General features: G+C 37.8%; 1 protein-coding gene across 1 annotated transcript in view; it reads right to left on the bottom strand.

Moving 5' to 3' along the window:
• PTPN4 (protein tyrosine phosphatase non-receptor type 4) overlaps window positions 1-9015 on the bottom strand; it is a 158816-nt gene extending 149801 nt beyond the window's left edge. The window contains exon 1 of the mRNA XM_068967919.1: window positions 8878-9015. Coding sequence (XP_068824020.1) covers window positions 8878-9015 — 138 coding nt within the window. The remainder of the gene's footprint in view (window positions 1-8877) is intronic.
• Between the last annotated feature and the right edge of the window lie 3352 nt (window positions 9016-12367).

Here is a 12367-nt window from a genome sequence, read left to right as displayed (position 1 = left end):
TCAAACTGCTTTAAGTTTTTGGACTTGGAGTAAACATGGTATAAATACAGTTGACCCTTGAACAACCTGGGGATTAGGAGTACAGATACTCTGCATAGTAGAGAATCTGTGTGTAACTCTACAGTCTCCATATCCATGATTCCATATCTCCAATGTTAGCCAAATGTGGATTGTGTAGTACTGCAGTATGCATTCATTAAAAATATCCATGTACAAGTGGAATCACACATTTCAAACATGTTATGTTAAAGAGTCAACTGTATAAATAAAGGTAGGCTTTTGTAAGTCGACAAATTTTGCAATCTCTAAGGTAATCATTGAAAGCATAGCATTAAAAGGTTAACCAAAAATTATCCTAGCAAAGATAAAATGGAGTAAGAAATACTTAACACAAGAATCTTTCTTGCTGAGGGAAGTATTCAGTATCTTAATCTCTGCATGGTAGTTCCACAGATACATACGGAGATAAGCATTCATTGAGTTGTAAAGATCTGTGTACCACACTGTATAACATGTATTATACATATTATAATAAATAAACAAGAAAATTATACATTATTTCTAAAGTAGAGGGCACTAAGTTACAGAATCTTTCTAAATAGAATCCATTATAGTCATCAAAATTTTAATGGCCTACAGCTGTTTTCTGAAACTTTTCCCCGTAATGTATAACATGCACTAAATAACTCATTAAATGAAGTCCATGAACAATGACAATTTACTGTAGTAGCGAAGATAAAAAATATCTAATTCTCAAAGATGTAACATTTGACAACTCTTTAAGAATAAACTTGCATCTTTACAATTTTCATGTATACTTCTTTTTGTTTGTTTTTGGCTCTGCTACTTGACTTTCAGGATCCTAGTTCCCTGACCATGGATTAAATCTGGGTCCTCAGCAGTGAGAGCATGGAATCTTAACCACTGGACTGCCAAGGAGATCCTCTGTACATGTGTTTTTAATCAATATGCCAGAAACAAGCTGGGTTTTGGAAACTGTACATGTACAAAGCACATGGTAAGAATATCATATACACATATTAAACAATTAGGAGATTGCTATTTTGTGAAATTTTAATAATAATATTCTTTGAAGAAAACACTTCTGGAACTAGAGAATAGGTCGACTGGATCACAAGCAATAAAGAATCAATCTTGTGAGTCAGACACATACAGAACACTTCATAAACACTCTCATTTAATTCTAAATGTCCTATGCAAGACATGTGTTCTTTCTTAACAAATGAAGAATCTGTAATACAGAAAGGGAGAACAACTTGTGTATAATCACAGAACTAGCAAATCTTCAAAATAAAAACTTTTAAATTCATCACTCTGTAACTGCCAAGAAAATCTCTAAACAGAAGTAACTGTCTTGAGACTTCCCTGGTAGACCAGTGATTAAGAATCTGCCTTTCAATGCAGAGGACTCATATTTGATCACCCTGGTCGGCGAACTAAGGTCCTATATGCCGTGGAGCAAACCCATGCATCACAACCACTGAGTCTGCATGCCACAACTACAGAGAAGCCCATGTACCGCAACTAAGACCTGACACAGATAAAAATAAATACATTTTAAAAATAGTATCTATCATTTATTTTTTAAAAAGAAATAAATGTCTTTATCAGTAAAGACTTATACATGACAAACGTGATACAAGACCTAAGAACTACACATGCGTGATAAAAATAAACAATCAAAGAATAAACCAAGAAATATGGTGACTTTATCCACAACTATAAATCTAATTGATATTTCTCTAGTGCTTAATATTTTATAGCTTAGAGAAAAAATATTCAAATTAAAGAAAAGATTTAAGGATCTATCACATACTACAATGTTGGAATTTTCAAACACTATGACAATTTTCAAACACTATGACATGGAACAACAGACTGGTTCCAAATAGGAAAAGGAGTACATCAACGCTGTATATTGTCACCCTGCTTATTTAACTTATATGCAGAGTACATCATGAGAAACGCTGGGCTGGATGAAGCACAAGCTGGAATCAAGACTGCTGGGAGAAATATCAATAACCTCAGATATGCAGATGACACCACCTTTATGGCAGAAAGTGAAGAATAAATAAAGAACCTCTTGATGACAATGAAAGAGGAGAGTGAAAAAGTTGGTTTAAAGCTCAATATTCAGAAAACTAAGATCATGGCATCCAGTCCCTTCACTTTATGGCAAATAAATGGGGAAACAGTGGGAATAGTGGCTAACTTTATTTATTGGGGCTCCAAAATCACTGCAGATGGTGACTGCAGCCATGAAATTAAAAGATGCTTACTCCTTGGAAGAAAAGTTATGACCAACCTAGAGAGCATATTGAAAAGCAGAGACATTACTTTGTCAACAAAGGTCCATCTAGTCAAGGCTATGGTTTTTCCAGTAGTCGTGTATGGATGTGAGAGTTGGACTATACAGAAAGCTGAGTGCCAAAGAACTGATGCTTTTGAACTGTAGTGTTGGAGAAGACTCTTGAGAATCCCTTGGACTGCAAGGAGATCCAACCAGTCCATCCTAAAGGAAATAGGTCCTGGGTGTTCATTCGAAAGACTGATGTTGAAGCTGAAACTCCATTATTTTGGCCACCTTATAGGAAGAGCTGACTCATTCAAAAAGACCCTGATGTTGGGAAAGCTTGAAGCCAGGAGGAGAAGGGGATGACAGAGGATGAGATGGTTGGATGGCATCACTGACTCAATGGACATGAGTTTGGGTAAACTCCGGGAGTTGGTGATGGACAGGGAGGCCTGGTGTGCTGCAGTTCATGGGGTCACGAAGAGCCGGACACAATTAAGCGACTTCACTTTCACTTTCCACTTTCATGTATTGGAGAAGGAAATGGCAACCCACTCTAGTGTTCTTGCCTGGAGAATCCCAGGGACAGCAGAGCCTGGTGGGCTGCCGTCTATGGAGTCGCAGAGTCGCAGACGACTGAAGCAACTTAGCAGCAGCAGCAGAACGTCTTTTCATGTGCTTATTAGTCATCTGTATGTCTTCTTTGGGAAAATGTTTGTTCAAGTCTTTTGCCCATTTTTTTGATTGGAATGTTTGTTTTTATGATATTGAGTTATAAGAGCTGTTTGTATATTTTAGATATTAACCCCTTTTCAGTCATATCATTTGTAAATATTTTTTTTTCCCCACTTCATAAGCTGTCTTCATTTTGTCGATAGTTTCCTTTGCTGTGCAAAAGCTTTCAAGTTTAATTAGATCCTATTTACTTTTGCTTTTATTTCTTTTGCTTTGGGTGACTGAGCTACGGAATCATTGCGATAATTTACATCAAAGAGTATTTTGCCTGCATTCTCAATACTGTTAATTATTAAAGCAACACAAATCAAAACCACGATGAGGTATCACCTCAGAATTGTCAGAAAGACTATCATCAAAAAGTCATAACAAATACTGGAGAGGATGTGGAGAAAAGGGAAACCTCACACACTGTTGGCAGGAATGTAAACTGATGCAGTCACTATGGATAACAGCATAGTGGTTCCTCAGAAAATTAAAAGTAGAATTACTATATGATCCAACAATTCTACTCCTGGGTATATATCTGGAAAAAGCAAAAACAGTAATTTGAAGATACATGCGCCCCAATGTTCACAGAAGCACAATTTATAACAGCCAAGAAAAGAATTCAGCCAAGTGCCCATCAATAGATGAATGAATAAAGAAGATGTGGTATATATGCATAATGGACTATTAAAGTGAAAGTGAAGTCGTTCAGTCGTGTCCAACTCTATGCGACCCATGGACTGCAGCCCACCAAGCTCCTCCGTCCATGAGATTCTCCAGGCAAGATTACTGGAATGGGTTGCCATTTCCTTCTCCATTCTCTGAGTAATGGAATATTACTCAGCCATAAAAAAAGACTACATTATTGCCATTTGCAGCAATCTGGATGGACCTAGGTATTATCATATCAAGTAAGCAGAAAGAAAAATGCTATGTATCACTCTTCTGTGGAATCTGAAAAATAATACATGTGAATATATATGCAAACAGAAACAGACTCACAGATATAGAAAACAAACATGTGGTTACTAAAGGGAAGGGACAAATTAGGGGTATGGAATTAACAACCTACCATACATAGAATAGATAAGCCACAAGGACTTACAGTATAGCATAGGGAATTATACCCAGTATCTTATAATAAACTATAATGGAATATAATCAACAACAAAAATGAATCACTACACTGTACACCAGAAACAACATAATTTTATAAATTAATCAATACTTCAATAAAAAATTATCAGTTATTCTTTATTGAGTACATCAGAGATACATAACAAAGAGAACAAAAAGGAAGCTGAGAGAATAATGCTATGTGGACAAAAAAAAAAAAGAAACAAACATAAATCCTCACCACATAAGTCTTGTTTTGTCTTTAAGTACTGCTACCTATGAAGTGCCTCAGAACTGTGCACTGAATCATGTGTGCTAAATAAATGATCATACATTTTGAGTATTTTTCAATTTTTCCAAATATCACTATATATGTCAATTTTACAAACATTCACATATAAAATAAATATATAAACCCCAGAAAAACAATTTAAATGATATAAAAGGTAGACAGTAAAAATTAAATCTCCCTCTTATCTCTGACCTCTAATATATCAGCCATCTTTCAAGTAGCAAGGGAGACAATTGTGGGAGAACATTCTTAAGAACATATGAAGGCAAACACAGGTATAGTTGTGTGAAGAGAATGTGTTAGATGGAAGCCTCCCACCAGAGGGACACGCTGGCAGATTATACTTTCCCCAAAGAGTCTACAGCAGTTATCTGACCCCATGTGATCTTCTAGAACCTTGCTACTTTCCATCAACTGACAGTCTATTCCCCTTTCCTTGATCCCAAGTGTGACTTTGTGATAGTCTTGACAAATGGAGTATGATGGAGCTGACATTATGTGCCTTTCAAGACCAGATGAGAAAAGGTAATATGGCCACATCCTGGTGCTGTCTCTAAGGATGCTTACTTTTAGAAGGCAGTCACTGTGCTGTGAAGAAGCTCAGGACACAGAGAGGTCACATACAGATGACCATCTAAGGTCTCAGGTAACTGTAATACGAGTGAGCTAGACCTCAAACAATTTTAGCCTCCAGCCTTTGAGTCTTTCAGCTGAGGTCCAACATACGCAGCAGCAGGTATAAATCATCTCTGTTGGACCCCTGACTCACAGAATCCCTGAGGATAATAAACACGCCATGAAGTTTTGGGGTAATTTCTTGCACGGTCCTAATAATTGCAACAGGCTGGTTCTATAGAACCCTTCCTTGTCACACAGACTACTGCTAAACAGCTCTACCAAAGTAAAAATAAAAACAGAAATTAGGAGAAAATCATCATAGACTGAAATCAATCCATGTATAATACAAATTCAGTTCAGTCCAGTCACTCAGCCATATTCGACTCTTTGCGACCCCAGGGACTGCAGCATGCTAGTCCTGTCCATCACCAACTTCCGAAGCTTGTTCAAACTCATGTCCATCAAGTCGGTGATGCAACCGACTCATCTACCATGTCATCCTCTATCACCATCATAATCAACCGTGTCATCCTCTATCATCCTCTTCTCCTCCTGTCTTCAATCCTTCCCAGCATCAGGGTCTTTTCTAAGGAGTCAGGGCTTCCAATCAGGTGGCCAAAAGTATTGGAGCTTCAGCATCAGTCCTTCCAAAGAGTATTCAGGACTAATTTCCTTTAGGATTGACTGGCTGGATCTCCTTGCAGTCCAAGGGACTCTCAAGAGTCTTCTCCAACACCACAGTTCAAAAACATCAATTCTAGGGTGCTCAGCTTTCTTTATGGTCCAACTCTCACATCCATACATGACTACTGGAAAAACCATAGCTTTGAGTAGACAAACCTTAGTCGGTAAAGTAACGTCTCTGCTTTTATAGTACAGATACTATATTGTTTTAAAGTTTCTAATAGAAACATGTTTTTGGTAAACTGATGATAATTTAGGGCATGACGGAGACAGATCTATAGGTCGGTTACAGTAAAATGAATGGCCATGAAAACAGAACTTGAAAATGAGGTAACAGTAATGAGCTTATGTCACTCCTATGTCCACACAGAGAAAGAGAGAGAACTAATAAAGTTCTATCAATGCCTTTAGCACAACAGTTTCAGAAAAATATAAAGGAAAAACTTCAATGAGATGAATATCAGATGGAAAAAAAAAGCAGGCTTCGGCAACAATGAATATTTTACCTATGATATAAAAATCTTTAGGCAAAGTAATGGCTCCAACAACTAAGATGTTACAAATCACTCACTGGTAATCTCCAAACAAAACAGAGTGGTTCTCCTTCCCAGTGAAGAGATGCTGGAGAATCTAGAACTGTCCACAATGGAGATTTCTGAGACTTACAGGTACTTAATGGACATGAAAGAATAGCTAGCAAACTTTAAGCTCCTCTACTAGTGTGCAGGCTATCATGAACCACTGCACAGATTGTAAGTTGCATAACTAGGGAACTGTTCACATAGATTAAAATATGCAGCATCAATAACAGAAGTACAAAGCAACTCTGACACTCTGAATGATTCCAGACCTGACACCAAGAGGAATAAATATATTACATATCCAACAGTCAATTTCTTATATTGTTTCCTGTAAGTTTTCTGATATCCGAAAGTAATGATACAGAAAGTTCCTAGTAATATACTCAACTCTATTACAAATGATATTTAAGTATACAAAACATATGAAAAAGATCTAAACATATATAAAATAAATATACTAAATATATATCTTCCTGAAAGAATAAGTAGATAGCATGCTGATTACATTGAAAAATATAAAACTATTATCAACTAAAGTACACAAGAAAATTATGTCACACAGCAAATGTAACATAAGCACAGTATGTGGTGAGAACAATTATGACTCATTCTCTTAGCAACTTTCAAGCATGTAACACAGTACAGTTGCCATTAGACCCCATGTTGTACATTAGCTCCCCAAAACTTACTTATCTGATAACTGAAAGCTTAACCCAATCTCCCCATCTTCCCCATCTCTTGGCCCTGCCAAAACTATTCTACTCTCTGAGTTCAGGTTTTTTTCAGATTCCACATATAAGTGAAATCACACCATATTTGCCTTTGTCTGTCTGACTGATTTCACTTAAGTGTGAAGTCTATCCATGCTACTACAAAAGGGAGGAATTCTGAAGATTAATATTCTATATTACATAAAGATTTCAAAGTCTAGAAATACCTGGGTAACAGCAGGAAGCAGACCAATGTTTTATCCTGGAGATGCGGAAATGAGGAATTCCAGTTTCAATATGGACTATGTATTAGGTACTACTGTTTTCATAATGTTAAATTTTGGGATGTGACAATGGCATAGCAGTAATTTATGAGATTCTTAGGCTGCCTTTCTTGGTGGCTCAGATGGTAAAGAATCTGCCTGCTATGCAGGAGACCCGGGTTCCGTCCCTGGGTCAGGAAGATCCCCTGAAGAAGGGAGTGGCAACCCACTCCAGTATTCTGCCTGGAAAATTCCACAGACAGAGAAGCCTGGTGAGCCTGATGGGCTGTATGTACCCCATGGGGTCACAGAGTAGGACTCGACTGAATGACAAACACAATAGGCTCCTGAAACACAGATAAAGTGTATCATCTACTTTCAGAAGGCTAGGAAAATAAAGACAGAAAAAGAAAGATAAAAGAAACAAGCAAGATGTTAACAACAGGTCAATCCAGGAAAAGGGTAGGTGAAGTGAAGTTGCTCAGTCATGTCCGACTCTTCACGACCCCATAGACTGTAGCCTACCAGGCTCCTTCATCCATGGGATTTTCCAGGCAAGAATACTGGAGTGGGTTGCCATTTCCTTCCCCAGGAGATCTTCCTAACCCAGGGATTGAACCCGGGTCTCCCACATTGTAGGCAGACGCTTTACCATCTGAGCCACCAGGCAGATCTCTCTCTTTTTTCATTGCTGGGTTCCAAAGGAATAGTAAGAAACGTGCCTTCTGAGGCGCCTCAGTGCTATTACACTTCATTTTGTTTAATCTTCAAAGCCCCAATTTGCTTAGCTCTCCTATATAAAACTATGTGCACATTTAAATAAGTACCCTGGACCTTATTCAATAGGTCAGTGGTTTCCAAATGTTATTAAATTAGAAGGAAGGACAGTGTTGCTGGCAGGTGGAACTCCAGGCCTGTCCAGAGTCTTTTGACTGTGCACACTAAGTCGCTTCAGTCATGCCCAACTCTTTGTGACCCCACGGACTGTAGCCCACCAGGCTCCTCTGTCCATGGGATTTTCCAGGCAAGAAGGGTAGGTGGGTATTATTCTTTCACCTTTCTATAGGTTTGAAATCATTTAAATTAAAAAAAAAAAAAAAGAGGAATGCCTTTGTTCATACTTTCAAACACATTTACAAAAACCTCAGTGGTAAAGAATCTGCCTCCAACGCAAGAGACACAGAAGATGCAGGTTCAATCCATGGGTCGGGAATATGCAAAAAAGGAAGAGGAAGAGGAAATGGCAACCCACTCCAGTATTCTTGCTGGAAAAATTTCATGGATAAAGGAGCTTCAAAGGCTACAGTCTGACACAACTGAGCACACACATGCATGCACCCATATACTACTGATGTGCTCCACTAATAATCCACTGCTGGCTTGTCAACCTCTTAATAGACCCAATTTGAATTTAGAATGTGTATTTGATAGTTACAAACCCAAACTAACAAGACTTTCCCCACTGAATAAGGCTTTTCAAACTGTACTATAATTAAACAATTTTAGCTTTAAAACTCAGTATAAATTCAGATTTATAACCAAAATATCAAAATTTTTAAAGACATAAAATACTTACACTAACTTTGAAAGCTTGTACAGTGTTATCCAGAAGAAGGATGTTGCAAACCACCTCTGTATGCTGTCTATCTCGGGCCAACTCTGATGCGCGTACATTGTAGGTTCTGCCAGCAGGCAATCGGAAACGTGAGGTCATTACTGTCCACACAAGGTCTAAGTTGAAAAAAAAAATTAACTAAATAAAGGGACACTTGAATATATAAATTATTTATATAAAAAGATTCAAAGTTATTACATACTTTTCAACAACCAGTTAAAAAGCAATTACAAATTTTGAAACACCTGGATAGGAATTGTAGGTATAAAAGAAGACACCATCTTTAGCTCATCATCTAAACTAAAATTACAATTGCCTGGAGGAGGAGCTTTATTTTGAACTGTCCATTAAGAAGACAATAAACAAACTGTTGAGGAAGCTATATTCCAACTCAAAATACATAAATTCAGGCGTAGTCAAAAAGGAGGAAGGAAAATATGCTACCTCAGGCAACTGGCCATTACTCACTGATGCAAGCATTAAAAAGACACTGCAGGATGACAACAGGAGGGAAGGTTATTTCACTCCGAGGGGCTTTCCTTTTATTCAAGCTTAAGATATGGGGGGAAATGGGAGTTTATTAGTTGGGATTTTTAAAATATAACTATACCCTTCATCTTACCTATCTTCAAATTCAAACTAATTCTAATAGAACTATTCTTAGGAAAACAAAAGCAAATTAGAAATGTTAAGACTACAGACCTTTGCTTCTCAATTTTTTTAACTTAACAGGGAACAAAGACTGCCTACCAAAAAATCCCCCGAAAAACTGGTATCGTATCATTTTTGGCATGTTATGATGTTAAAAGACAATGAAATGTAGCTTTTAAGTTCTGAAAGAAAATCATATGAAACAGAATTCTATTCCCTCAAAATATTCCCTCAAAATCAGCATTCATATAAAAGAATAAGGCTAAAGCCATTTTCAGACATTCCAGAATTTGCAGTTTAAAATTCATAAAACTTCCCTCTTTCAAAAGACAAATGGATAAAGGAAACAAACTACACTACAAATAAACACAACTCTATAGAATTCTTATATATGAGTAATCAGTAAGTACTGAGAAATTTAATAAGTAAAAATTAATAATAAATTGCAATTCAAATCGATGGTATTCAATAATACTGCTGACATCATACTGCTCATGTCAAAATGATTAAAGCTAGGAGTAAATGTCAATGTTATATATGGATAAAAATTGTATAGAAGAAAATAGCTTTGGCACGTTGACAGAGATGGGCTAGCGAAGTAAAATTCACAATTAAAAGACAGTGACTGACTGGGACTTCCCTGGTGGTTCAGTGGTTAAGCATCTGCCTTCCAGTGCAGAGGAGGTGGGTTTGATATCCAGTCAGGGAGCTAGATCGCACATGCCTTGGGGCAACTAAGTCCGCTCACCCCAACTAAGACCCAACACAATCAAAAATAAGTAAGTAAATAAATATAAAAAATAAAGTGGAAGAATTTTAAAAAAATGACAGTGACTGGCAGTGATTTCCAGTTCCATACGTAAAGACCTCAGAAGTCCTCATTCTGTCCTAACAAGTAAAAAAAAAGGCAGAACAGACTGGAAAATCAGCAACCGTTCCTAGACCCATAAGAGAGGACACAGGGAAAACTGCAAAGATTGGAGAGAGAGGCAAAAACAATGAGTCACAGCTTATGGGAGCAGAGATTTGAAGCAGAAAGTGCCACAGAAACCAGCACTCAGGTAGGAAAGACTGAATTCAGCTGATAAATTGCTTGCAGCTCAATGTGGATAATTTTAAAAGTTGAAAACTTCAGGAGGTGGGGGTGGGGAGCAGTCATACCAGGACTCACACAATATTGTGAGATATAGCTGCAGCAGCAGTGTGAAGGCTAGTGTGCATTGTCAAGGATAGTGCACACTTGGAGGGGACAGAGTTGGCTTGGACAAGACACTGCACTTGAATAGGGAGAGTGCAACCACTGCTGATACTAATGGAGACAACTGATGGGGAGCAGTATTGAGCTCTGGGTGGCATGCTGTGACCGTCCTTGCAAACAACTTGGCCTATACCAGCTCCTCTTGCTCTAGTGCTGTTCCCCTTTGGGACAACAGTCCCATTGCTGAGAGGGGAGAGAGAACACACTTAAAGGGAACAGAACCACCTCGGACCCAGACTTCAGGGCTTTTCCTCCAGCATGTTAGGACGTGACTCTGTGCCCAAGAGGGCAGTGACAACCACTAAGCACAGCTCTGGCTCAAACCTGAGAATAGCTCCAGCACCTTCATCTCCAGTCTCATCTCCTACCAAGATGATAGCTGTGAGTCTACCCTGAGTGAACATGTGATCCGTACTCACTTCAGATCCAGCTCTCCTACCAAAGTCACAGGGCATCTGCAGAGTGTACAGGGACACTCCCATGTCAATATACCTTCAAGACCAGGACAGATAATGTGCTTCACCCAATTTCATAGACACAGAGAGTTTACCAAAATGAGAAGAGAGAAATTTGCCTCAAATGAAAGAACATGAGAGAAAACCCTGGAAAAGAAGAAGGGAAAAAAAAAAAAAAACCTAATGGAAGAAATAATTTACCGGATAAAGCATTCATAGTAAGAATGCTGCTTGAAATTGGGAAAAGAACAAATGAAAAAAGTGAGAAATCTTACAAGGAACCAGAAAATATAAAGAAGAATCAGTCAGAGCTGAAGAATACAATAACTGAAATGAAAAATACACTAGAAGGAAATTAACAGCAGACCAGGTGATACAAAAAAAAAGCATAAGCACTCTGAAAGATAGAATAATGGAAATTACTCAATGAGAGGAGCAAAAACAAAAACAATTTTTTCAAAAATGAGAAAGGAACCTCTAAGACAATATTAAGCATATGCTATCCACATTATAGAGGTCAAGAAGAAGAAAGAGAAAAAAGGGTTAAAATATTTGATGAAGTTATGGTTGAAGAATTCTTGAACCTGAAGAGGGAAACAAGTATCTAGGTACAGGAAGCACAGAATCCCAAAAAGAGAAAACCAAAGAGACCAAGACAAACTGTAAGTAAAATGGCAAAAGTTAAAGACAAAGAGGATTGTTAAAGACAAAGAGGATTCTATACAGGATGCTTGGGGCTGGTGCACGGGGGATGACCCAGAGGGATGGTATGGGGAGGGAGGTGGGATGGGAGTTCAGGATTGGGAACATGTATACACCCATGGCGGATTCATGTTGATGTATGGCAAAACCAATACAATACTGTAAAAAAATAAAAAATGAAATAAATAAATAAAGGGAATCCTCTAGAGGAAGAGTCACATACAAAGGAACTCCCAATAAGGTTTTAAGTTGATTTTTCAGCAGAAATTTTGCATGCCAGGAGGGAGTAGCATGATATATTTAAAGTGCAGAAAGGGGAATAAATACAACCTAGGATACTCTATCCAGCAAGATTATCATTCAGAAATGAAGAAGAGAGAAGCAA

The sequence above is a fragment of the Capricornis sumatraensis genome, chromosome 3, assembly GCF_032405125.1.
Source record: "Capricornis sumatraensis isolate serow.1 chromosome 3, serow.2, whole genome shotgun sequence".
In the NCBI taxonomy this organism is placed as follows: Eukaryota; Metazoa; Chordata; class Mammalia; order Artiodactyla; family Bovidae; genus Capricornis; species Capricornis sumatraensis.
Note: the sequence above shows the minus strand (reverse complement) of the source record. Positions and strands in the feature narration are given on the sequence as shown.